Source organism: Mustela nivalis (genome assembly GCF_964662115.1).
Source record: "Mustela nivalis genome assembly, chromosome: 10".
NCBI lineage: Eukaryota > Metazoa > Chordata > Mammalia > Carnivora > Mustelidae > Mustela > Mustela nivalis.
Window position 1 is genome coordinate 94,648,472 of NC_139029.1, and position 26,912 is coordinate 94,675,383.

A 26,912-nucleotide genomic window follows, 5' to 3' on the forward strand; every position below is an offset into this window, starting at 1 on the left:
ACACTGAGATCATGTACAGAGCCCTCCGTGTAGTCTCCTTTGCTCTGCACGTTGGAATCCTGCTGATTTCATTCAGAGCCAGCACATTCCACTTGTCCTTGGCCTTTCTCCAGGGTGTTCATGTAGCTCTACTTTAAGTGACTTGGAACTATTATACCTCCAAATTCATGTTACAAAGATTTTGTTTAGGATTTTTGCATCTGTGTTCATGAAAGATACTTGTCTGTAGTTTACTTATAATGCCCTTGGTTTTCGTTTTCTGGTAAAGATGGACTCATAGCATGAGTTGAGAAGTTTTTGTCCCCTTTGGCTTTCTATAAGAATTTGTGTAAAATTGACATTGTTTCTTCTGTAAATGTTGTTTCTTCTGTAAATGTTTGGTAGGATTCACTAGTGAATCCAAATTAATTTTGTAGATATATGTGGTTTATGGTAACCGAAGATAAATGTTCTCTCAAATAGTATCCTCAGCAAAAGCTAAACAGAATGATCTTATTCCAGTAAGTACTCACTGGGCAATTGCTCTGGTACAGTCTGGGCTGGGACATGGTGAGTAGTTAAAAAGGAAATTATTTAGAAAGAAGAAAATGATTTCCATTATAAAATTAAGTAATCTCAGTTAAGCAGTAACTGCCACCTTCTAGCCACAACACTCTAATCTTAAAGCGTGAAATAGCTGTGTATTTTATTTTATTTTATTTTTTTTAATTTTTTTTAAAGATTTTATTTATTTATTTGCCAGAGACAGAGGGAGAGAGAGCAAGTGAGCGCAGGCAGACACAGAGGCAGGCAGAGGCAGAGGGAGAAGCAGGCTCCCTGCCGAGCAAGGAGCCCGATGTGGGACTCGATCCCAGGATCCTGGGATCATGACCTGAGCCGAAGGCAGCTGCTTAACCAACTGAGCCACCCAGGCGTCCCTAGCTGTGTATTTTAAATGGTTGACATTATAGTACATTATAGTACACATATAGTTTGTATCCTTAACTTATCTAACTTTGTAATTGTAATTACCCATTTTCTTATATCCTTCACAGTCATCTTCTGCTGGCTATATAAGATTCCTTCAAGAGAATTCATCATAATTTAAATATCCTGCAGATGAGGGATGGCCCGTTGTCCCCTCTTTTTGTGCTTTATTAACCTCAGTGTAAACATCTCGTGGGCATGCAACTTTTTCAGGATCTTGGATTGTATCTTTAGGATAGATTTTCTTAGCATGGTTTAGCATTTGGGGATGGGTGCTCCTCAAACATTTTGTTTTATAAAAGAGTGCTATTTTCTCTGTATATCACAGCAACCTTTTATTAGAGAAACTTCTAGTCAAAGTACATACAGCCATGTCCTAGAATACGCTTGTTTGGCTTTACAAAAATTTTTGTTTTACGTGCCTACTTAAGGTTACAAGGTGTTATTTATTGTTTGTTTTCTTCACTAGAATGTATGCTCCAGGAGAGCTGGGAGTTTTGTCTTTTTTGTTCAGTGATATACTTGAACTGAGAATAGTGCTTAGCAAATAGAAGGTGCTCTATACATGCAGGCAGAAGGAAAAAAAACACTAGGGAAATGAGGAAGGAAATTAGAAAGGAAAACATCCTCCTTCAGGAGAGTGGCAAGCAGCGGAGACCACCACATGGTAGGTCATCTTTAGTCACATCTTGGATGTTCTTACCTTATGTTTTCAGAATTTTCTTGATCTTGTGCATTATTTGCATTTGTTTTCATTTCTTTTATCTTTCTGATTTTTTTCCCCTTTGTATCACAGGGCTCAATTACATAAATACTGAGCACCACTGCTTGTTAACTGTTGATGTAACTAAGTGCCATAGATTTCCTTGGCAATTTTGTTTAGGCTTACGTGATTTCACTTTAGGAGTGGATAATGCCTGGTGTGTGGAGAATTGTATATATATATATATTTTGTACACCTTAAGTCTTCTGTACGAGTTTGTGTTCCCTCCAAGGATATGGGAACTTTGTGGTTGTTTCTCATGTGGAAATGTGATAAAAATTGCCTTCTTTTTGTGTGTTCCAGACTATTGCTCTCTTCATTTACTTGGCAGGAAGATTAAATGATGAAGGACCATTTCTGATTCTTTGCCCCTTGTCTGTTTTGAGCAACTGGAGAGAAGAGATGGAGAGGTACAGAGCAGATGTAGCTGCAATTTTGCTTTTTACATTAAGATTTTTTTTTCTGGGTGATATGTGAAAGATGATAAAACAACATACTGTCCCAATCAGTGATTTTATTTCCTCCAGAAAACTCTGACCTGAGGCAATATAGGTAGAGAAAGAATCTGATGGGGGGAAGATGCAGTGGATGTTATTGTTTGGCAATTTGAAGATCAGTACTCAGTAAATTTTGCTGAACTAAAGGGGAAACCATCTTTTTCACAGTGACATGGGAAGTAACCAACATGGAAAAACTAGCTTTCTCTTTAGAATTAGTTTAGTGCCCTTGTAGATATTCATCCAACCCTTCTGCCTTTTCACACAGGAACCAACCCATAGTTTTACCTTTACTCTAGATAGGAATCCAAAGTCCCAGGACTCTGTGATTGCAGGATGTCATGAAGTCTGCACATCCTTAATCCTTCTATGAAATGTACTTTTCCATATATATACACCCTTCCCTTAGGCTCTGTGTTGGTGTTCATCTACCTCTTTTCTTGGATTCAGATTTGCTCCAGGTCTTTCCTGTATAATGTATGCAGGGGACAAGGAGGAGAGAGCCCATCTACAGCAAGACCTAAAACAAGAGTCACATTTTCATGTGCTGCTGACTACCTATGAGGTATCCATTTATTTCTCTATAGCAAGAACTCTTAACCTGGGACTGTAGAAGTTGTAGAAGCCACTGGAATTAAATTTAACTTTCTTTTGAGAGCATACATTTTTCTGGAAGAAAAGTTTACTTCCATTAGATTCTTAGACAGGGACCATGACCAAAGGAAGTGAAGGACCATTGTACTCCGAATTAGTTGGTTATCTCTCTCTCTCTCTCTCTCTCGGAGCATCAAGGCAAGGGTGAAGGTTGCCCAGGGAGGTGTCACTTGGCTGGTGAATAGGAGGAGGAGGCAAGTAGGTAGGAGAAAGGGTTTTGTGGGCTGAGGCATTGTCTGTTACTGCAAAATGGGAGTGGAGGACACTAAGTTCTAGTTTTATTTTAAGTTCCTATTCTTTTTTTTTTTTCTTTAAAGATTTTATTTATTTACTTGACAGACAAGAGATCACAAGTAGGCAGAGAGGCAGGCAGAGAGAGAGAGAGAGGAGGAAGCAGCCTCCCTGCTGAGCAAAAACCCCGATGTGGGGCTCAGTCCCGGGACCCTGAGATCATGACCTGAGCGGAAGGCAGAGGCTTAAGCTCCTATTCTTGAAGTGAAGACTGGGTGACTGTAAGCAACACCTTGCACTTACTTGTGCCTGTGTTTTGTTTTCTCTTTGTGATAGTGCTACATAAAATTAGATTCAGAACTTTTTTTTTTACTTAATGAGTGAGACTTAACTCTCTTAAACTATAGGATTTAGCTAATAAACTAGTTTATAATATCAGTTATGTTAGTACTAGTTACAGTGTGTCTTTTTTCTTAATTTTTCAGATTTGCTTGAAAGATTCATCATTTCTAAAATCGTGAGTATATCGCACTGCTTCAGAAACTGTTGAATATATCATGAGTGTCATGTCTTGTCTTTACATTTTAGTACTTTGTCTCTTTCATCATGTCTGGTACATCTTCCTGGTATGTCTCCTGTGAGTCTTACAATAAGACAGGTGGCACAGCGGGAGTCCTGCACTATAGCCCATTCTCATTAGCTGTGTATCCTTGCGTTACTTAACCTTAGTGAACCTCAGGGTCTTCATCTGTGATATGAGGATAATTAAATCTCGCTCTGGGTGGCTGTTGTGAGGATTAAACAAGATGTACATGGTGGGTGGTTAATAAACACTAGATTCTTTTCATTGCAAATGGCATAGATACCTTTCAGGACTGCTATTTGGAGATTCTGCAATAATAGAGAGGTGAATTATTTGAGCCTTTTCCTAGAGGTATCCTAAAGTAGCAGTCAGTACTGTACAATTCACTTTTTAGAAAGGGAGTTTTAAATACACTTTTAAGTAGTCAGGTTTCAGGCTTTCATATCAGCTCATGAGGGATAGGAAACGTAGATTTAATTCTTCATACCACCTGATATTAGGGGTGACATGTTACAATATAGGGTCAGACTACGAGTTACAACGTAAATTAAACATTAGCCAGACTTTAGGTACATAAGAAAAGATGTGTTGACAGAATTTCATTCTCCATACAATTCATAGTTATGATGTGGTTAAGTGGGGATTTGCATCTTTAATACTCAGAAAGTTCTGTTTGTTTTCAAAGCACTTTACCAGTAATTTACATGTTATTTCTTATCCAGGTTCTTCCGAGTTGGATGTCTATTTTCATCTTATTGGGAGACACTAACTGCCTAGTTATAGATTTCGTGACTCTCCGTTCCTGTATTTTGGTTCACTTAAGTTTAAGTGAGCACGTTATCTTATTCTTCTTAAGAAAATATACTTTCCCTCTGTCTTTTTTTATTTTTAATATCCCACTTAATACTTGTTGAAGATCTTTTCTTTTTGGGAAATCACTGTTTGAGAGTTACGAGCAGTGCCAGGAAAGTAAACTACAGAGCTCCCTAAGGGGATGTATACTCCAGTAGAGGGAGAACCAATATTTAGATATCTATAATACAAGGCAGGATGTGGGAAGTCTCAGAAGCCTAGAAGATTAGGATATACTTGTTTCTGGGTATTTAAATTATCCTAAGTAATCTTCATGAAAACCCCAGTAGGCAGGTATTATTTATTGTCGGTATTATAGATGAGGAAAGTAGGAGGTTAAGGAACCCAGCCAAGGCTACATTTGATAGTAATGGCAAAGCAGATATCCAAATGCAGACTCAGTGCTGTAGAGAGCTTTTAAGAGACCTTCTCAATAAATAAATAAATAAACAAACAAACATCTGATACTGATTCCAGAAAAACCAAAACAAACCCTGGGGACAGCTTCTTAAATTACCTAACTGCCCTGGAGTTTCACATTATTCATCAGAAAGAATATCTTTTTATATTAAATCATCCATCTTGAATTCAATCCCATGTGAATTTCAGAACCTAAATAATAAGAGGCCATTCATAATATTGGCTAACAGTATGAACCCCAGGGACACAGGTTTATTCTTTTGTTATACTTGACAAGGTTATTTTGTATATTACTGTATCACACATTGAGAAGAGTCAGAAAGTGTAATATCTGCCCTAAAGAGGTTTAGTGGAGAATTAAAATGGTATATATACCAATGTGAAAAATATGAAAAAATTTTTTGATAATAGACCTACGAAATCTTCGGGTCAAAAGGTTTAGAAGTTCCCTCATCCCACTCTCCATTCACTGCTGGAATTCACTCCCACCTCTTCCCCTCCAGGGAGCATCCTTTAGTGTACTTTGGTGTTCTTTGATGAGTGATTTGACCTCCTTTCTTCCACTGAGCCCACATCCATCTCCCTGTAGGCTGCTTCACTGAATAAGCTTTTACTGCATGCCTGCTCTATGTAAGACTTTAATACCCAGTTCTTCACAAGGAGATAGGACCTAAATTGTTTTGAATGATGGTTTTAACAGGCCAGGTGCTATTTTATGGCTACTCTGCCACCTTATCTCGTGACCACTCTCCAACACCAGTAGGACACTATTCCTCATAATGCTTAAATGCATCTCCTCCAAGTGCTACCCAGTAGGAATGATCCCAGTTCCTACTCTCTTTGGACCCCCAGTTTTCCCTCCAGCTGCATTGCTCTCAATAGGTAGATGGTGCTAGGTTTCTGTTTCTGCACCTATTTTCTGGATTTTCTCAGAGGAAGAGGGCTTCTTTCCTGTAAGGCCAACATCTGCTGTAGATCTTTCTCAGTTTTTGAGTGATTTTTATTTCCCTACCCACTATCTTTCCATTGTTCTGTCTTGTATATACATTTTGTTTTTTAAGTATAAGAAAAATATAATAAGCACCTAGGTGGCTCAGTTGGCTAAGTGTCTGACTTCAGCTCAGGTCATGATCTCAGGGTCCTAGGATTGAGCCCCACCTCTGGCTCCCTGTTCAGTGGGGAGTTTGCTTCTCCCACTTTCTCCTTCCCCTTTGTGCTCTCTCTTTCAAATAAATAATCTTAAAAAAAAAATGTAATGAGATTACATAATGTTTGCAAACAAAATAAAAATTTAAAGACCTTGACACTTTGCTGTCTCTCACATGGTTTCTCATTTGTGAGAAGATACATAATATTTACACATTTTTTAGTTATCATGGGCCTTTTTATTGTAAGATGATCATAGTATTTAAAATACTAAATAATATGTCATGTATAATTGGACTTATTTATTTTCAACTTTTTGTTATTTTAAATCAGCTTGGAACATATTCATACATACATATTTTTCCTTATTTTGAAATTTTTTGTGTGCTCTAGGAACAGCCACCGATGACTTCCATAGTATATCCAATGGATATATCTTCCTGAATGTCTGTAACATTTGATCTTACTCACTGCTTTTCCATTTTTAAATCTAAAGCACTTTTTAAGCTACTGTGACATCATTTTCTCTTGATTTTTCTTCTGTGTTTAAATCTCAGCTCTACCTTATTTTAGCTTTATGACCTTGACCAAGTCACCTAACCTTTCTGAGCTTTAGTCTCCTTGTTGATAAAATGAGCAGAACAGTGTCTACTCACCATATTCTTTTGATTAAATGACAGGCATAAAGCCCCAACCAAGCATAGGGTCTGGTACATAGTAGGTAGTCATAAGTATTTCCATTTGCTTTTTGTCTATAGCTCCTTCCTTTCTGGTTTTATGCACAGACCTTTCCCATCTTGGAAAACAAATTCCCTTAGTACCTTGTCCAGATGTTGTCTTATATAAAATGGCAGACTTTCAGATAAGAAGGTAATTTGAGAGGTGCCTGGGTTACATCCAACTCTTGATCTCAGAATCGCGGGATCAAGCTCTGTGTGGTGCTCCATACTCAGTGGAGTCTTCTTGAGATTCTTTCTCTCTGCCCCCTCTGCCCATTCATGCACACGCTCTCTCTCAAATAAATAAATCTTAAAAAAGAAAAAAAGGCAATTTGAGTGTGTCTCTAGTAGAAGGGGCTTAATATTAGTCTTTCCAATATTAGTGCTAGTTGTATGGTAAGACTTTTTGGCTATGAGATAGATGCTTGGGTTACACAAAACTGAAAGCTTGGATTTTTCTCTCACAGCTTCCCATGGAGTGTTCTTGTTGTGGATGAAGCTCACAGGTTGAAAAACCAAAGCTCCTTGCTGCATAAGACCCTTTCGGAGGTAAACTCACAGGATAGTCTGTAGTTTTTGTACAACTTCTTTTAAAAAAACATTATCTTGGACCTGTATAGAGTTAGTTAAATTGAAACTTTTTTTTTTTTTAGTCGAATTTCTGTAGGGCCAAATAAACATTTTGTGGGTGATAGAGGTGGTACTTAATATGGCCTAACTTCTTCCTCTTATCTTTTATGTAGGAGACAACATTTACTGAAATCTGGGCGTCAGATAATAAGTACTATTTCAATAAAATATATTGTATTTTTGGAAATGTTTCAACTCTTTTGATCTTCTTGAGGGGGTAATTAAAAATAATCTGTTAAAACTCTTATGTCTGCAGTAGCAGATACATCTGACATATTTTACCATTTCCCCATTTACCTTTTTTAAAGATCTGATAATTCAGGGGAGTCTGGGGGGTCAGTGGATTAAGCCTCTGCTTTCAGCTCAAGTCATGATCCCAAGGTCCTGAGATCAAGCCCCACATTGGGCTCTCTGCTCGGTAGGAAGCCTGCTTCCCCCTCTCTCTGCCTACTTGTGATCTCTCTCTCTGTCAAATAAATAAATAAATAAATAAATAGATTTGATAATTCACATGCATGCCATTGACTGTTAGCTCTAGTCTCTCTTGTCTTTGTCATACTTGTAAGTGTGATACCCTTAATCTCATTCCCTTCTCTTGATCTCTGGCACCATTCTGGCATAGTGAGAAATGAGAAATGTCAGTGTAGCCCTAGATTTGCCCTCTTTTCTGAGGAGCCAAGGGAACAGCTTGTGAGTAAGAAGTGCCCTTCTCCTTGCTGATCTTTAAATGAGACCGTGTATGCAAATTCCTGTGGCCATCATTTGAGGTTTGCTCCCTGTTGTATAACATGTCCTATCACAAATGAGTAATAAAGTTAGAGGTGGTTTGGAGGAAAGTCTTAGGTCCGAATTCTCTGTTTACTGGCTAAAAGTTAGTAGTTTTTAGCATTGTAATGCAGATATGGCCACTGTTATTAGTCCATTCTCAAAGATTGCTATCCCCTGATGGGCCCCCTCTGCTCTATGATGTCTTTTGCCTTCTTTTAGGGACTCTTTAATAGTATCTTTTTCCCAAGAGATTGTCATATTCTGGCACATAACCCTATAAGAGACTGCTTCGTAAACTACCATGCCACTTTACTAATGCATGATGGGAGAAGAGAACCAGGTGTTGTAAAGGAACCCCGGGTTTGGAGTGGAGTAACGAAGTTCTCTTGCCAGTCCCAGAGTCTTTCCTTGTTATTCGTAAGGAAACTGAGTCTCAGAGGGATTATGTGAGGAATTTCTGTGTTATCTAAGCATGATATAGGGTTTGAATTGCAGACAACTTGTTGGTTGAAAAGAAATGTATTTATTGATAGGGCTGAGAGGTGGGGAGAAGGGTGGTGCCTTTCCCCCCTTTACAGTATCGTTTTCAGCTTGTTTGTAAGAGCTGGCAGCAATTTATAGTGAAACATAGGGACTTGGTTGTACAATTTATGCTATACCTCATTTACATTTACAAAGTACATTCACAAAGTAAGAACAGTACCTTGACAAAGTAAGGCTGCTATGAAAAATTATGTAGAGGAATATTTAGCAACATGGGATATATTTGCAAAGTATCACACACAAAGAAGTTTTAAAAATTCTGTATACAGGTGCACCTGGGTGGCTCAGTTGGTTGAGCGTCTGTCTTTGGCTCAGGTCATGATCTCAGGGTCCTGGGATCAAGCCCGTGTAGGGCTTCCTGCTCAGAGGGAAGCCTGCTTCTCCCTTTCGTTTGTCTACTGCTCTGCCTACTTGTGCTCTCTCTCTGTCAAATGAATGAATAAAATCTTTAAAAAAAAAAAAAAAACTATACAAAGATTGTTTCTGGATTTTTTTCACCCAGTTAAAAGTTTTGATACTAAATGGACACTACTGTGAATAAATATATTGGCTCATATGACAGTGTAAGTTGACTATAGTGACCAACAATCCTGATGATCTTTTTGACTTCATATTTTTTGGTCACCCCAGCTTTTTGCATGATGAACACATTGTAAAGAGGTCAGTTGGTTGTTGAAAGCATTTTTCTGACCAGTTCCCATACTTAAATGCTATGAAAACATTGCCCAGCAGCAGAGAAGGCACGAGTGGGTGGACATTGATGAAACAATTTAAAAAGAAAGCAAAAAAAGGAGATTGCAAAAAAAAACCCAGTAATGTAACATTTTCAAATCAGTTTTATTTGTGTCATTCCATCTGTTGCCTTTTCTGATATTAATCAGTATCTTCTTATGACCTCTCCCAAATCAAAATGTAGAAACAAGAATAAAATTAAAAATCATCAGTAATCATACTCCTGTGCATACATTAACATTTGGTACATCTGCTGCCATATCCTTTGCTGTGCATGTGAACACCCAAATACATAAATATTCATATATATTATTTTAGAAACTAAAATATACTGTTTTCTATATTTAAAATAAGGTGTGTGGGCGCCTGGGTGGTTTAGTGGGTTAAAGCCTCTGCCTTCGGCTCAGGTCATGATCCCAGGGTCCTGGGATCGAGCCCCACATCAGGCTCCCTCCTCGGTGGGGAGCCCTTTTTCTAACTCTCTCTCTGCCTGCCTCTCTGCCTACTTGTGATCTCTGTTTGTCAAATAAATAAATAAAATCTTTAAAAAGTATGTACATATGGGTATATATGTATCAGTGTATCATGCTGTATTTCAGTTTCTAAAATAACATCTACAGGATATGGATCTCTGCTTTTGCTGCATTATTTAACTCAAATGGTGTAAGTTCTCATTAATGTTGGTGTAGAGGTTGTCCTTTGCTTAACTTAATACCTATTACTGTCTTTCCTAACTTTTTATTTCATTAGTCTTGTATTCTTCTTCTTACCTGTTGCTCAAAATTTAAAGAATTTCTTTCATTTTGGGCTGTATAAGGCCCAGAAACATCTAGAAGTCTTGATGTTTTGAATGTGATGCTCTGTAAAGTTGTACAGAAGGACATTCTTTTAGTGTAGATCTTCTTGCTTCTCGCTTGTAGTGGTGGGGCTGATGCTGTAGCTTTTTCAGACTGCTTGAGTATGTACCATGTGCCTCTGATGCCTCAGTAGACTCATCCATGTGGGTAATAAAATACAGCTTGAATCCCCACTAAGATTGAATAATGATAGCCATATCAAATGCTCATGTAGTACTTCAGAATTCACACAGTGATTTTCCTTACCTCCTTGTAATAGTATCTCTTTCACAGAATTACTGTCCCCTTCTTAAAACTGAAGAGGTATTATTTCCTATATCAGATCTCTAGTATACAGCTTGAACCAGTCTTCAGGTTTCATGTCCTCATGGTCATCCCATTAAATTACGCCTCTCTCTGTACAGGTAAAGATTGTAATGGGGAACTTGGTGTTCTTGGTTTATGGGTTTTTTACTTTATTCATTTATGTATTTGAGTTCTCAGTAGTCTTCAGTCTCCTGTTGACCGGAACTCCCATCCAGAACAGCCTCCAAGAGCTCTACTCTCTTCTCAGCTTTGTGGAGCCTGATCTCTTTCCCAAGGAGCAGGTGGGAGATTTTGTTCAGCATTACCAGGATATTGAGAAGGAGTCTGAGTCAGGCAAGTTCCCTTCCTAGAAATCATCCAGAAAGTCTGGGCCTAGAACCTGCCTTGGTGCATAACAGATACGGGGTTATAGGTGAAAAGAAAGAGAATTGATAACTGGAGGACACCTCCTAGGGAGATAAAGAGCCACACAACTGAGGTGGTGCTAGATCCCTCAGGTTGTTCCCAGTTGTCTGCTATTCGTGATTCTTATTTGTTACATGATACTACAGGAGGGCTTAATGGATCATTTTGGGAAGAAGTAGAAAGTGTCTGCTTCTCCCCTCCTTCAACACATAACTTCTTTACTTTTGTAATTTGTTAACTTTCTGTGCTATTTCCTGAGGCAGAAGCCACTCCTCAGCATTCCATAGCACGGGGGTTTCTGTTAACAGTGCATCAAAACCAAGAGTCTGGGATAAGTGGGCGGTGGAAGCGAAGGAGGGGAGCCATCATTTATACAGCTGCCAGTTGCAGTCTAGTCTTCTTCCTCTTGTACTTTTGCCCCACTGCCTTGTTGAATTACCTGTCCCCCATATTGTTATCCCAGGATGATTGTGCAAAATAAGTGCTAAGCATGCCAACTAGTAGGGATATATGTACCAGGTGAGTATGAATTGGAAGAGCCTCTCACAGCAGAAATGCCAATCCCACAAGCTTGAGATTACCTGGGAATCTCCTCCGATTGCCTCCATGTTTAGGGTTGCCAGATAAAATATATGACCCCCAGTCAAATATTACATGGGACATACTCCTATTACAAAATTATTTTGTTGTTTATGTGGAATTTATATTTCACTGCATTCTTGTATACATTTGCTGTACCTGGCAATCCAGCATGCAGCGGAATTCCAGTTCAGGCTAGTTTTTGAAGTTCATGATGCCTGGGGAAGGAACAAAGATACTGAATTGAAAAGAACTGAGTCTGAATAATAGCAACATTGGTGTCCAGCTGTGTAACTTTGAATAAGGCGTGCTTAACTTAGCTATAAAAATGGGGACAATTTGGGCGCCTAGGTGGCTCAGTTGGGCTACTGCCTTCAGCTGGGGTTGTGATCCCAGAGTTCTGGGATCCAGTCCCACATTGGGCTCCCCAGCTCCATGGGGAGTCTGCTTCTCCCTCTGACCTTCTCCAGTCTCATGTTCTCTCTCTCAAATAAATAATCTTTAAAAAATGGGGACAATACTATTTGTCCCTCTACTTCTCAGCTCTTATGGTGGTTAATCAGATTAAGTACACAAGTATCCTGGAAACAGTAAAACTTCATGCAGATGAGAAATTATTAATAAAAATTAAGTTCTTTTTAAAATTTTTTTAGATTTTATGTATGTATTTGAGAGAGAGCATGAGAGGGGAGAGGTCAGAGGGAGAAGCAGACTTCTGCCAGGCAGGGAGCCTGATGTGGGATTTGATCCCAGGACTTCAGGATCATGACCTGAGCTGAAGGCAGTTGCTTAACCAACTGAGCCACCCAGGTGCCCCTAAAAATTAAGTTCTTTGAGTGTTCCTAATTCTTAAGTTGACAGCCAGTAACAATCTCAGAAGGAATTGGGAAAAAGTATCCAATGAAGGAAGAAATATGGTTGGCCCTTCAACCAGGGGTTAGGGATGTTGATGGCTTCCACACAGTCGAAAATTTGCTGTAACTTTTGACTTCCCAAACTTAGCTACTAATAGCCTGCTGTTAACTGAATGCTTTAATGGTTGTAAACAACGACCACATATTTGGTGTGTTATATGTGTTAGACTGTATTCTTAACAGTCAATTGACCCAGAGGAAAGAAAATCCTAAAGAAGCAAAAATATACTTACAGTAGTACTGTATTTATTGTATTTATTGAAAAAAAAATCTGCATTTAAGTCAACCTGTGCAGTTCAAACCCATGTTCAAGATTCTATGTTCACTTGTACTATGAAAAATCACCATACTGGTCTAGCATGTGGAACTGGCATGAAAATTTTATCCTGCTCTTGTTGTTGTTGTTGTTTTTTCCCTTACACAGCAAGGGAACTACACAAACTCTTGCAGCCATTTCTGTTGAGGCGGGTGAAAGCTGAGGTAGCTACAGAGCTTCCCAAGAAGACAGAGGTAGTGCTGTACCATGGCATGTCAGCACTGCAGAAAAGATACTACAAGGCCATTTTGATGAAAGACCTAGGTAATCAGAGGGCACTTGATTGTTTAGAAACTAAACAAGGAGGGGGATTTTATTATTATCCCAGGACGATTGTTCAAAATAAATGCTAGGCATGAGCACTGGTGGGTATACATGTACTAGGTGAGTAAATATTTTATTATCATACTTGGTTTGTGTAGTAATACGGATGGAATTTTGTATTCTGAATAATGTTTAGGTAAGCTGCAGTGAAACCGTGTGGGGTGTCTTTACAGTAAAACAGACTTCATTGGTTGTTGCACTTGTGAAATTCCCCCCCCCCGCCCCCCCCGCCCCCCCCCGCCCCCCCTGCAGTTGTCCTTACTATGTGGAAGTTAAGCAAACACTTCTAGGTATGCCAGTCATGCCTTTCATCTTTCCACCCTATCAGATATTTAACACATTGCAAAGCTGTTTTGTTGGATCAGATTCACTGAGAGGAATTGGGAGTGGGAACAGAGAGAGGAGCAGAACAGTCTGTCACTCTGTGTTAATTTATCCCTTGGCTCCACAACAGTAGTTAAAGAAAGGACTTTAGAATTGTGTAAAATAACAACATGCTCCCGAATTCATTTTATAGTTAGGCTTCCTTAAAACAAATTGATAGTTAAGAAAATTTTGTGTGAATAAGCTGTTAATTCTTTTTTTTTTTTTTAAGATTTTATTTATTTATTTGACAGAGATCACAAGTAGGCAGAGAGGAGAGGCAGGCAGAGAGAGAGGGGGAAGCAGGCTCCCCGCCGAGCAGAGAGCCCAATGCAGGGTCCGATTCCAGGACCTTGAGACCAAGCTGAAGGCAGAGGCCTGACCCACTGAGCCTCCCAGGCACCCCTATGCTGTTCGTTCTTTCTTTTCTTTCTTTCTTTGTTTTTTCTTTTTTTAAGATTTTATTTATTTATTTATTTATTTTTGACAGAGATCACAAGTAGATGGAGAGGCAGAGAGAGAGAGAGAGAAAAGCAGGCTCCCTGCTGAGCAGAGAGCCCTGTGCGGGACTCGATCCCAGGACCCCGAGATCATGACCCGAGCTGAAGGCAGCAGCTTAACCCACTGAGCCACCCAGGCGCCAGAGATCTCAAGTAGGCAGAGAGGCAGGCAGAGAGAAAGGAGGAAGCAGGCTCCCCGCTGAGCAGAGATCCTATGCAGGGCTCAATCCCAGGACCCCAGGATCATGACCTGAGCCGAAGGCAGAGGCTTAACCCACTGAGCCACCCAGGCACCCCTATGCTGTTAATTCTTAATACAATTCAGTGAAATTTAGGAGGTTATTACAGGTTTAAGTGATCTATTACTGAATAAATAAGGTTATCTTAGCGTTTTTGTTTTGTTTTTTGTTTTTGTTCTACTAGTAATCCATATCTCTCTGTCTTTTGCTGTTTTCAGATGCATTTGAAAATGAGATGGCAAAGAAAGCTAAACTTCAGAATGTCTTGTCCCAGCTTCGAAAGTGTGTGGATCATCCATATCTGTTTGATGGTGAGACAAATGCCTTTTTTTCCTCACATTGCTTTTCATGAATATTTCTGTGGCCACATCATTTTTCAAAAGAATTGCCTGTATTTACTGTCTAGTTTTTCCCCCATTTTCTTCTGTTAATTTTATGTTGATGTAACCTAATATATTGTTCATAGTCAACTTTTTTCAATTGTCCCCTTAGTGTCTCTTTATGCCTTTGATTTTCTTCTCTCTTTAAATTCAAAATCGAGTCATAGATCTGAATTTGTCTCTTTATTCTCCTATAATCCAGAAACATTACTCAGGGGTTTTTATTTGTTTGTTTTTGTTTTTTGCCTTTGTTGATCTTACCTGAAATTATAGTTTTGAAGGATCTCAGGGCTGCTTGTTTTATGGATTGTCTCATAATCTGGCTTTAGGGATCATTTCTTCATGATTAGATGTCTCATTGTCTTTTTTTTTTTCTCCTAAAGATTTTATTTATTTATGGTTGAGAGAAATAGTGAGAGAGGGAACACAAGCAGGGGGAGCTAGAGAGGGAGAATGTGTCTCAATGTGGGGCTCGATGTGGGGCTTGATTCCAGGACGCTGGGATCATGACCTGAGTCGAAGGCAGACACTTAATGACTGAGCCACCCATGTGCCCCTTTTTTCTTTTTTTTTTTTAAAAGTAGGCTCCGCACTCAGCCAACTGTGGAGCCCAGTCCAGGGCTTGAACTCATGACCCTCACGTCAAGACCTGAGCTGAGATGGAGTCAGATGCTCAACCAACTGAGCCATCCAGGTGCCCCTAGATGTCCCATTGTCTTAAACCCACTCCATTGTCAGCCTTTTATTACCACCCTTGAACTTTGCAGGTTTACCAGGGATCTCCTGATGGTTTTCAGTTCACATTTTAATTAATCTCTCAAAACCTTTGACACAGTTGATAACTGCTTTCTTGAAACATTTTCTTCCTTTGCCTTCTAGAACAGTGCTTTCTCTTGCTTCTCCATTTCCCTACCTCTGCTCATCTCATCCTCCTTTTCTGCTTCCCCTCCGTTTTAGAGATGTCTGTAAATTTGCCTCTAAGTGCTGCTTTAGCTACATACCAAATGAGGGCTTTTTTGATTCACTCTGATGGGTAGCTTTTGGAACACTTCTAGGACTTCTGTGGCCGTGAGGGCACTAGAATGGATAGGATCAATGTGGAGGGTTTGCTGGAGTCATTTTAAGGGAATATTTGTAAGTAGCACTATGAATTGTTTCAAATGTCACAGAATTTTAATCAGGTACATTTCAGAATCTTTTTTTAAGGCAGGGGGCATTGGGAACTGTGGATTTTGAAACAAGCCCTCTAGGTTATTCTGACTGCCACCCCTCCCCCCCACCTTGAGAATTACTAGTTAATACATCTAAGCATTATTTCTTGATTTGTTTTCTCAAATTTTCAATTCTCTGGCTTTTAGCATGTCCTTGTGCCTCCTTCTTGTAAAGAGTGGGCTTGTTCCTTGGGTGAGCATTTATTAGGCATGTTGGGAGTGTTAGGCTCTCTGATTGATGTTAAGCAGGACCAAGATTATCATACAAATAATTATAAAATGTCTCAAAGAGAGATGAGACTAGGGCCCATTGTCATTTAGGAGGAGCTTGGCCTCTTGCTGTAGCCTCACCATCAGCTTCTGTACTTAAGGAGTCTGCCCTGGTCAGGGGACACATTATTGGGAATAGGTTCCCTTTTTTTACAGGTGTGGAACCAGAGCCTTTTGAGATTGGGGACCACCTGATTGAGGCCAGTGGGAAACTTCATCTATTGGATAAGCTGCTGGCATTCCTGTATTCCAGGTAGGTGGTTAATTTAAATTTTCTGCTCTGAGCTGATAATTTTTTAAAACCAGGTGATTCACTGATTTCTTCCTTTTTTTCTTCAAGATTTTATTTATTTATTTGAGAGAGAGATAGTGAGGGAAAGAACATGAGTCGGGGGAGCAGGGAGAGGGAGAAGCAGGTTTCTCCCTGAGCAGGGAGCTTAGTTTGGGGCTCCGTTCCAGAACCCTAGGATCATGACCTGAGCCAGGCAGATGCTTAACCGACTGAGCCAGTCAGGTGCCTGAATTCACTGATTTCTTGAGACTAATTCCAGTTGTCCTTTTTTAAAGACCCTGATTCGGGTTCCACCTTCACTGCAACTACACCCACACCCCATCCCACCCCACCCTATGCCCTCCATAATCGTCCTTCCCTTTCCTGAATTCCTACAGCACCTAAGATCCTAATCCAGCATTTGGCAGTGCATTCCCTTAATCTGCTCTCTGTTTAATTGATGTGTAGGAATCTCATTACTCCAGCTGTATTGTTTAGTTTCCCCAAAACAGAGATAACATCAAACATTTCTTTCTTAATTGCCTGCTGTTACCTTACACTGAATTGGCACCTAATGAGGGCTTAGTAAATATGCATCTTTGTTAACCTGTAGGGTTTTGTTCAAAGAGAACTTGCAGAACTCTTACCCAGAAACATGGGTTGGGTAGCAGAAGACTGAGTCATTCCTGGAACCTTTAAAGGTTCAGCTAAATGTTCAGTGGCTTGGTATCCAGCCTCTACCTCATCCTCCTGGTCCCCAGAGGGACAAAGAAGTCTAGAAAAAGCCCAGCTTCCCAAGGATTTCAAAGTGGTCTCTTCAGCGCAACTGTGTCAAGTGAGCCTGAACTAACCGTAAGACCTGAGATTTGGCAAAACTACCCAACATTAGGAATGTGCAAGCCAAATAATTGCATGTCTCGATGTATTTTATTGGCTTTGATATATCTAGTATAAGTGTGTTAGAGGTGGAGGAGGACCCGTAAACATCTTTACAACCTTTTAATTTCATAGGTGATGAAACAGGCCCAGAGTGGTCCTGTGGCCTGTCTAAAGTCACACAGCCAGCAGATGACAGAGATGGGATTAGAATTGAGGTCTTCAACTTCAGCGCCTTTTCCATACGTTTAGGGCTGGAGTCTTGAAGGAGTTCTTCATAATTTTTCCTTTACACACATCACAAGCTCAGTTAAATTAGTTTTCCTAATGAGACTCCTGTTTTTACAGTGTTAATTTCTTTCTTTGTGAAAACTTAAAATAATACCTGATAGCATGGGACTGTATGTAGCCTTATCTTTATTCTTGATTTAATTGATTTTGCTTCCTCCTTTCCCTTCTTCTCCCTATACATTAGTTTTTTTAATGTATCATATATGGGATATGAGATACAGCTATACATGAGAGGATGGTGATTTTATACCCTCAACTAGAGAATGGCCACAGATGGCTCACCACAAGTTCTTCAGGATTTCCAGTTGGGTTTTGTGCGTTTGAATTTTGCACTTTGTTCTTCACGTACCTTTATTTTGCTGTTAAAATGGATGTGTATAATTCTTTCCATTAGTAAATTGACATTTCAGAAAGAGGTTATCCTGGGGCTTTTTATTCCCCATGGTGCATTGACACATGCTCCTGGGAATATCTGTAGTTTGAGAACTTAGGCTCTGCAGAATATGGCTACATGTGGTTATTTATGTGGAACATTTAGCATTTCTGAGGGAAGTCTCTGTGATTATGGTATCTATATTTCTGCTTCAGAATTTCATTTATTTATAAACTTGGATTCTTTGGTAAGTTTCCCCTGAGGGAAACTCACCTTAAATACTTAGAGTTGGCAGACTTTCCTTTTCTCTTTCTTGCCAGGGGCCATCGAGTTTTACTTTTCTCCCAGATGACCCAGATGTTGGATATTCTCCAAGACTACATGGACTATAGAGGTGACATTCTTTGGCCATTACGTTGCTTAAGCCAGTTTTAGACTTAACAGTCTTATAGGTCCATGAAGGGTAATCCAGGGGGGTGGCGTGGAGTGGAGATGTTACAGAGGAAAGCAGTCAAAGAACATTATTTTGGACCGAAGATTGAAAGTAAGGAGAGAAAGTAAGGAGAGAGGTGTTTTACACAAGGACTGACTGGGCAGAAATAAACGTACATTCCATTGGCAATGTGATTTAAAATTATGGGCACTGGAAAAAAATCTGAGTTGCAGAATTATTGAGTGTTTTTGAAAATGTTTACAAAAAAAGCTTTCGGTGTCTTACACCATTCAGTTCGGCAGTTGAGCACTTACTCAGGATCAGTAGAAAAAGATGAAATTATAGAGATCCCATTTATCAACCAAGGGAAAGGGATATTTTTTCTATATAAACAATAGGGAATGTAAGTTATTACCTGAAGATTCTGTTTAATATATAATAAAATGTATGTGGGATGCTGGGAAAGGGCTGTAACACTGACTAATCTTAAAATCAGTGGTGAGGGAGTATCAGCTTCAGACCTTGCTGTTTAAAACCTGAATTCAGAGTAGATCTCTCGGAGCCACTTGATGCCCCCTAAGTACCACAGTACAGTACCTGGTCCACTGGACAATTGCAGGAAATGCCATTAGCATGTTGAGGGATCCCCAGATTGACAAACAGGGCTTGAGCATGTAATTCCCCTTCCTGACAGGGGTCTGTGCTGATGGGTGGAAAACCTGAAGCTTCATTGAAAAGCAGCTGCTGGGCCACTGGGCAGGCTCACTCACGAGCTCCTAAGTGCTTATCTTCCTCCTTGCATAAGAATTCTCGGCAGAATTGGAAACTACGCACAGTATGGTTCATAGTGTGCTTCAGGGTTGGGATAGTTAGAATTGACTTTTAACCCCACAAACACCAAATACATTGACTGCATGTATTTAAAAAACCTAGAGAGGTATATTATGTTGAGTTCTTTGTAAAACAAATATCACCTAAATTTAGATTTTTACCATGGGATTTGCTGAAAGTAGGGGCATACCTTTATACAAAAAAGGACAAAATTAGCGTTTGGTTTTGAGCTGACAGTGTTTTATTACCCAAAGAATATGTGAAAAGGGTTTCTGTTTCTTTTCTTTTTCTGTGTGAAGGGTACAGCTATGAGCGTGTGGATGGTTCTGTGAGAGGAGAGGAGAGACACCTGGCCATTAAGAACTTTGGACAGCAGCCTATTTTTATTTTTCTCCTGAGTACCAGGGCAGGTAGGCCACGAAGGCATTGGCAAAAGCAGACAAATCAGGGGGAGATACAGTACTTTTACATCCCAACCATTAGTATGTTTTCCCCTAATTCTCTGAAAGGTGAGGTCATCAACAAGGAACATAAAAAAGGGAAATTGAGGGAGTTGCCGTAAATTGATCAAAGTTTTGGACTCCTAGCATGGGGTTCTTTCCTGTCCAAGTTCTCTAAGCTGCCAGCTCAGAGAAATAAGGCTGGAACCAGGGGTTGTTGGAAAGTGATTTTAATTTGCTTTGACCACTGACCTGGGATTGTCCCAGAAGTTGTCTGTAATTCGTGTACAGTTTTACTCCCATTCAGCAGAGAAAACACTCCTCCTCAGTTGTGAATTTGGGAAGTAAGATAACAACCTGTTTGCTACTTAACCCTCTTCCACAAGTAGCTCTGGAATCGTGCTGTAAAAGCCTAATAAATATCCCTTTTTAAAAAAACTTGTGATTATAATGAAATCGCCAGCTCTTTAGAATTATTTTTAACATTATCTTTATGAGGTAAGTCATAAATATTTTATGTGTTATTTATAGTGCTATACCAGTTAAAGACTGCCTTTATAGACACTTCAGTCATTTGAAGTCAGTTCTCAGAGATGAAATTATTCTTATTTCCTGGAGCAGGCCCACCTTAAATTAGTTTTGATCTTACAGAAACTTAGTTTCATTATCTTATTTTTTGTAGATCTAATCTTTTTTCTTTTTTCTTTAAGATTTTTATTTATTTATTTGGGAGAGAGTGAGCTAGAGAGAGAGCACTAGTGGGGTAGAGGGGCAGAAGGAAAGAGAGAGAAGCAGACTCACCGTTGAGCAGAGAGCTTATCCCAGGACCCTGAGATCATGACCTGACCCGAAGGCAGACACTTATTGACTGAGCCACATAGGTGCCCTGTAGACCTAATTTTGATGCAATAGATGCGGGAACACTAAAGGGATTTGTGTCCTCTATTAAGGAGAGATCAACATCTTTTTAAAAAGAAAGTTCCATCTTAGAAAGCATTTATGAAGTGTCTCGTACTGTAAGAGTACATAAAAGATGGGTTAGGTAGAATCATTGACCATAAGGAGATTGCTTCACTTGCTTCCATTATTATAGACTGCACCCTGAATCAGCCATTTATCACGTTCTCTGTTGTCTCAGGGATGGTTTTAGGAGACACTGGAAGGGTCAGAACAAATGCATTTTCAGTGTTGGTGTTGGAAAACTGCGCTATTATTTATTCATTACCTATTTCTTCATCTTCACGATCAAAGAGTAGCATTATGTTGCAACGGTCTGAAATGAGGAAGAAAGAGCCCCTTGGAGTACTCAAAATTCAATACAGGATAATCTTTTTGAAGAACTGAAGCAGTCCTGGACCTGAGTGTTTTCCAAACAGTAACAATCATGTTTGCCATCACTTTTTAAGCTGTAGATCAGGAGAACTGTCATTTAACAGGTTTCCCTCCAACTTTGAAATATACCTGTGATTGAAGCATATTGCCACCAGGTGGCAGTGACAGTTCACGGTATGTCCCAAACAAGACTGGAGAATAGCTTATTTGTAAACGTCTCTTCTTAATGGAGAAGCGCTGAACTGAGACAACATTAACCTAAGAAGATGATAATTTTTATGGAGCACACTTTAATGAAATAAGTGCCTGGGAGATAATTATGGTGTAGTGAATAAAAAGCAAAGGCTCTGGAGCCAGACGGACTAGTGGGACTAGAGCACTGACTAGTGCTCTTTCACTTTCTAGCTGTGTGAGCTCTAAAAAATCCCTTGGCTTCTCTGTTCTTTTATCTATAAAATGTGAATAATAATAATAAATGACTCATAAGGTTGTTGTGAGGATTAAAGGAGCTGATACTGGTAAAGTGCTTAGAACAGTGCCTGGCACATAGTAAGCCCAGCACAAGTATAGTTGGCATTATTATGAGGCATAATTTAGCATCTCTTAGTAATCAGTCTTTATTATTTCTTTATTCCAACTTTAATTTTATATGAAGCCTTTAATTAGAATATTCCTGTCTGACTTGTCTTGAGAGCCAGCTTAGAGTCAGTAAGTAGCCCATCTCAAAAGTTAATCCTTAATTCAGGGTCTTGGAACAAGCCCTTTCAGGCTCACTTGTCTCAGCAGTGAGCTGTAACGACCCTGGCAAGAGGGAGTCCCTTTTGTACTTGTTTCCACATTAATCAAAGACAAGGCTGTAATTTGCTTTCATGGTTCTCTTAATTAATTCTCATCATCCAAAGAGCCGCCTCAGCCCTTTTCCTACAATGCTGAAAGTTGTAGGAAAGATGTCCCGTGGAGTGTTCTTGTCCTATGGTTGGTTTTGTTACCTTCTCTTTGATTAATTTGGAAACAAATAGAGAAAAGAGTTTCTGAAGTTTTCTCCTGTCAGAGAGAGGTAGTTTCCTGCTCTGCTTAAGAGTGTAATAAATAAATATCCTCTGTTCTCATTAGCCTGTATCAGGGATCTTGCCACCTTAGCTGTAACCTGCAGTGGATGTTAAGTCCTCTCTTAACAGTGCCTGCAGCAGAAGACCTCTCGCAGATTTAAAACTGTTTTCTTTTGAAAGAGCATGCATCCTCTTACACTGAGTATTCTAAACGAACCAATCAAAACATTTAAAATGGCTTCCTGGCACTAACGTCAGAATGTACTTTGGCTACTTGGCTCTGCTCCTCTCATTCTGTTCCCTTTAGTAGTTAAATTTTCCCAAGTGAAGCAGTATGAGCCCGGGTAGCACTATTAACCACTCCAAGGTCCTGGAGTTAGGGATGGAGTGTCAGTTTGAAGGGTGAGGCCAATTGTTTTGATTGATCTTAATTTACCAATTATACTGCTGTGGCCTTGTGTCTTTATTGTCTAGCCCTAGCCAGTGTGCTGCTGATCATGTTCCTTTTGTGTTGTTTGCAGGAGGAGTTGGCATGAACTTAACAGCTGCAGATACCGTTATTTTTGTCGACAGTGATTTCAATCCTCAGAATGACTTGCAGGCAGCTGCCAGGGCTCACCGGATTGGCCAGAACAAGTGAGAGATTTCAGCACCAGTGTCCTTCCACATCCTGGGCTCCTCAGTTCTGGGTTGGGGAAGAAGGTGAAGAAGCTGGTCCTGTCACGACCCAGACTAGAGGGCGAGGGAGCACTGGGTTTTAGCCCAGCTTTGCTGCTGACTCCTTGAAGGCTGCTGGCCAGCACACATTCTCATTCCAAACTTACTTCATTAAAAAGCACAATCAAACCCTGAAAAGACTAGAAGGAACCATTAGAAGTTAATTAACTCCTCTTTCCTGAATTAAGGTCCAATTCAGTTTAAAAATGAACTTACAGAGTTGTGGAGTTAAGCTAAAGAGATGGGCCTTACCCTTTGACCAGAGGTTTTCTTCCTGTGTTCCCATCAGACACCCCATTTTAGGGCCCCCGCCTCATCCCTTCCTTGACTTTCTTGGAAAGCTTCTGTGAGGCCAGATCTCTCTTAACAAATGCTCAGATCCACTTAGCATAGTCTCCCTTTAGTTGTTCCCTGAACGTGGCATTTTGGGTTTATTTCCTTTTAAGTGTATCAGCCTTGCATACTTGTGTTCATCTGTGCAGTCCCTCAAGGCACACTCCTTTCCTTTGTTTCTGTACAGGTCTGTTAAAATTATTCGGCTGATTGGCCGAGACACTGTGGAGGAGATAGTCTGTAGGAAAGCCGCCTCCAAACTGCAGCTGACCAATGCAGTCATAGAGGGAGGCCATTTTACTCTGGGGGCCCAGAAACCTGCAGCCGATGCTGACCTCCAGGTATCATATGTTGTTTTTCCCTTAAGAATGTGTCATTTTGTCAGTACTTTCTTATGGGTAAGAAAGTAAACACAAAGAACTGGTATTCACACCCACTCTCCCTAGCTACACGTTTGCTCCCTGGCCAGACGTATCTGCCGTGGTACCTACCGCATGCAAGCAAGGAGCTGGAGATGAACATAATATAAAGGTAGAGGAGTATGGAATAATAGGGGTGGGCTTTAGGTCCCCCTCACTTGGATTCAGATCCAACCCTTGTCACTTAGTGGCTATGTAGCTTTGAGCAGGTATCTTCACTTCTTAGTTGTATTCTGTTTGCATTTCAAAAAAATGAGAATACTACAAGTTACCTCAGAGGACTGTTAAAAAAAAATTAAATAAAGAACTCAGCATAATAAGTGATGATTAATCCCATACCTCATCTTAACCCCAGACCCTTTGATCAGTGAGTGACCTTCATTGTCAGAGGCGGGTAAATGAGACCAGGAATTCAAAATTATGCTTTAGGAAAAAGGGATGAAAGAAGAAATTGCCTGAAGATGGGAATATTGGATAGGAAACAAATCCTGACTTGAAGATTTTCTCTTCTGGAAGAGGACTTCAAGTTATTCTATAGTAGCCATGGGTGGTTAAAATTAGAACCCATATTATAATATATCCTAGGTTCTTCCATTTTATTCCATTTTGGCTCAGGGAGCATATTCATTGAAACAGAAGCACTTCAGAATAATACTTAGCACACAGTAAGCATTCAATAAATGTTCACTACATCTGCCTCTCTGTAGGATAATGAACTGCTTCTCTCTTTCAGGACTTGAGAGTCTATATTACTCTCACATTTAATAAACCACAATGACCTCTTTTATTACTGGATTATTTTAAAACAAACAATGAACAAACTGTTTTCATCTCAGACAGGGGCATTGGGTTGTCAACCAAAGAGATAATTAGTGTAGTCTGGATGGGGAAGAGAGAAAGTAGACTTTAGAGCCAGAATTTAACCTTCTGGTATCCTTGAGCTGGGCAAGATGTACGACAGCCCTCTCAAACAGATGGTCTTGGGAACACTTTACATTCCCACCAGTATTTGGCTCACAAATACTAGACCATCTAGAGAAAACTGACCCCGTCCAAAAGGGTAAGATAGGAACTAGCAGCCAAGATGTGAGTCTACCTTGATTTGGGAGTCTCAGAGAGTTAGTGTTTAAGGAGTCGCAAAGCTGGAAGTAGGAGGCCAGGGAAGTTATTTGAACTATTAGGGCAATTCCTGTATTTCTAGGGAGTAGGCTAAGGGTGCATTGAGTTAAGAGAAGCAGGGTGGTGCAGTGCCAGAGGAATATCCAGGAAGATTAGAATTGAAAAACAGCCTTGAGGCCTGGCCATCAGTTGTGACTAGTCTTTGCGAAGGTTTTTCCATAGGGCACTGTGGTAGGAAACCAGATTGCCGAAGGAAAGAAGTCAGTTAATCGTAGTACCATAAAGTACATTAAGTAAGTGTAGCCTTCTCCTTCTAAGTTTGTCAGTGCAAGAGAAGTTAACTGGGTCTTTGATTTCTCGTGTGGCTGCTGGATGTACCTGTGAGAAGGATTCAAAAGTGCTATAGATAATGCAGGATATTACTGTTCTTTAGGGGGAAAATGGCTGTTTTTTCTTGTTCTAGAGAATTGTCAAAGTCAACACCGCTGATCAGTATTTATTTCTCGGCATGGCCATCATCCAACTACTAAATGATTGTGTTGGTATCATCATCATGGGGAGAGAAGAATAACCTACCAAAAGGAAAGGGGATTTGCCTTGTGTCATTACACCGTGTAACAGATCACTGACATCCCAATGCTTGTTTTCTTGAGAAGTAACTGGGCTTTTTCATTTTCTCCATTCAAGCTGAGTGAGATACTCAAATTCGGTTTGGATAAACTGCTGTCATCTGAGGGCAGCACCATGGATGAAATAGACCTGGAGACGATCCTGGGAGAAACAAAAGATGGCCAGTGGATCTCTGAAGTCTTGCCTACAATGGAAGGCAGAGTCAGGGAGCAAGAGGAAGGCAGTAAGTGGGAAGTGAGAGTAGAGCAAATGGCATGGCTGCCCGAGTTAGACATGAGTGAGATTGGTCCCCATAGGAAGTCCTGGATGGTGCTCCCTGGGGCATCTTTTCCTACCCACACTGTTCTTATTTTGGGCACACTGTTGAAGACTTCTTTCTCCAAGAACTCTTCCTAGACTGACTGGAAATTGTCTGACTATTCCTTTGTAGCTGAAGTTTGAACCCAACTCAGTGATATTAATGCTCTTAGTAAAATCTCAAAGATTTTAATATGTACCACTTCTGCCTTGGTGGCAAGCATCTTCTCCTCTGTTAGTGAATTCCACTGTCCTTAGTATGGCGCCCCCCACATTTTCCTTTTCTCAATGAATAGTAGAGTGATTTGTTTTTTGCATTGGTTGAACATTTATTCTGCGTTTGATCAGGAGTAGGTACTGCATCACAGGCTTTATGCCTGTTTTTTCATTTACTCTTCACTGTACCCATAAGGTGTAGGTACTGCTTTTTTTTTTTTTAAGATTTTATTTATTTATTTGACAGAGATCACAAGTAGTCAGAGTGGCAGGCAGAGGAAGGGGGAGAAGCAGGCTCCCTGCTGGGCAGAGCGCCAGATGCGGGGCTCAGTTCCAGGACCCTGGGATCATGATCTGAGCCGAAGGCAGATGCTTAACCCACTGAGCCACCCAGGTGCCCCGGTACTGCTTATTTTTTAGTGGAACAATACACGTAAATTATGAGAGGATTATTTTCTTTTCTGAACTTGGTCAGCATTTGTCCTTTTTGTCCATTAAAGTTCTGAGTATGTGAATTTGTCTTGAAGTCTTTATGAGGATATAGCCTTCACATAGTCTCTGCGAGGATGTTCCCTGCGGTCTTAGACTTATTTTTGTCGTGCACCAGTGGCAGCAGGGATTCAGTGTGGACGGGTTGAGGTTTAAGAGTCTTATCTAGACTTTTTAGTGCAAGAGTACCTTATTCCACAGATACACAGATAATGTAGTTTCTTTGCTAGATGATGCCTCCTTTTTTGGTAGGGAGTGGGGTTGGCATGACTTCTGGTTTTGCAATTCTCTTGTTTCTTAGGATTCCCAGTTTCCATCACTTGCTTTCTTTTTTTCCACAAAACTGCTAAAGTATCTCTCTTTCTCCTCCAACAGTAGTGCCTTCCCAAATTGCTGGCTGCATGCACTTTCTGGCCCCTTCCTTTCAGTTCCTTAGTAGCCTGTGCTCTGATCTACCATGTCAGAGACTTGTCCTTAACTATTTTCGCATGTAGGGTGTGGTGCTCTTCGGGGGGCTGTGTCCAACACTGCCAGTCTCTGCCTTACTCTCTAGGGTGGGCTTGGGAGCTGGCGCCATTGGCATTTGGGTGTGTATTTCTCTGTTTACCTGCAAATGAAAGTTTGTAAT

General features: G+C 40.2%; 1 protein-coding gene across 10 annotated transcripts in view; it reads left to right on the top strand.

The window, feature by feature from the left end:
• The window catches only part of CHD1L (chromodomain helicase DNA binding protein 1 like), a 143,615-nt gene that overhangs the window by 94,826 nt on the left and 21,877 nt on the right, over positions 1 to 26,912 (top strand). For 3 of the 10 annotated variants that reach the window (XM_082685108.1, XM_082685103.1, XM_082685109.1), the window contains exons 3-15: positions 2,033 to 2,139; positions 2,677 to 2,791; positions 3,597 to 3,628; positions 7,299 to 7,380; positions 10,838 to 11,000; positions 12,990 to 13,145; positions 14,526 to 14,618; positions 16,325 to 16,421; positions 18,300 to 18,373; positions 19,543 to 19,653; positions 22,586 to 22,700; positions 23,302 to 23,455; positions 25,340 to 25,505. In XM_082685108.1, coding sequence (XP_082541234.1) covers positions 2,033 to 2,139; positions 2,677 to 2,791; positions 3,597 to 3,628; positions 7,299 to 7,380; positions 10,838 to 11,000; positions 12,990 to 13,145; positions 14,526 to 14,618; positions 16,325 to 16,421; positions 18,300 to 18,373; positions 19,543 to 19,653; positions 22,586 to 22,700; positions 23,302 to 23,455; positions 25,340 to 25,505 — 1,465 coding nt within the window. Of the gene's footprint in view, positions 1 to 2,032; positions 2,140 to 2,676; positions 2,792 to 3,596; positions 3,629 to 7,298; positions 7,381 to 10,837; positions 11,005 to 12,989; positions 13,146 to 14,525; positions 14,619 to 16,324; positions 16,422 to 18,299; positions 18,374 to 19,542; positions 19,654 to 22,585; positions 22,701 to 23,301; positions 23,456 to 25,339; positions 25,506 to 26,912 lie in introns of all 10 variants that reach the window. The other 7 variants (XM_082685106.1, XM_082685105.1, XM_082685107.1 and 4 more) reach the window with 3 other exon arrangements.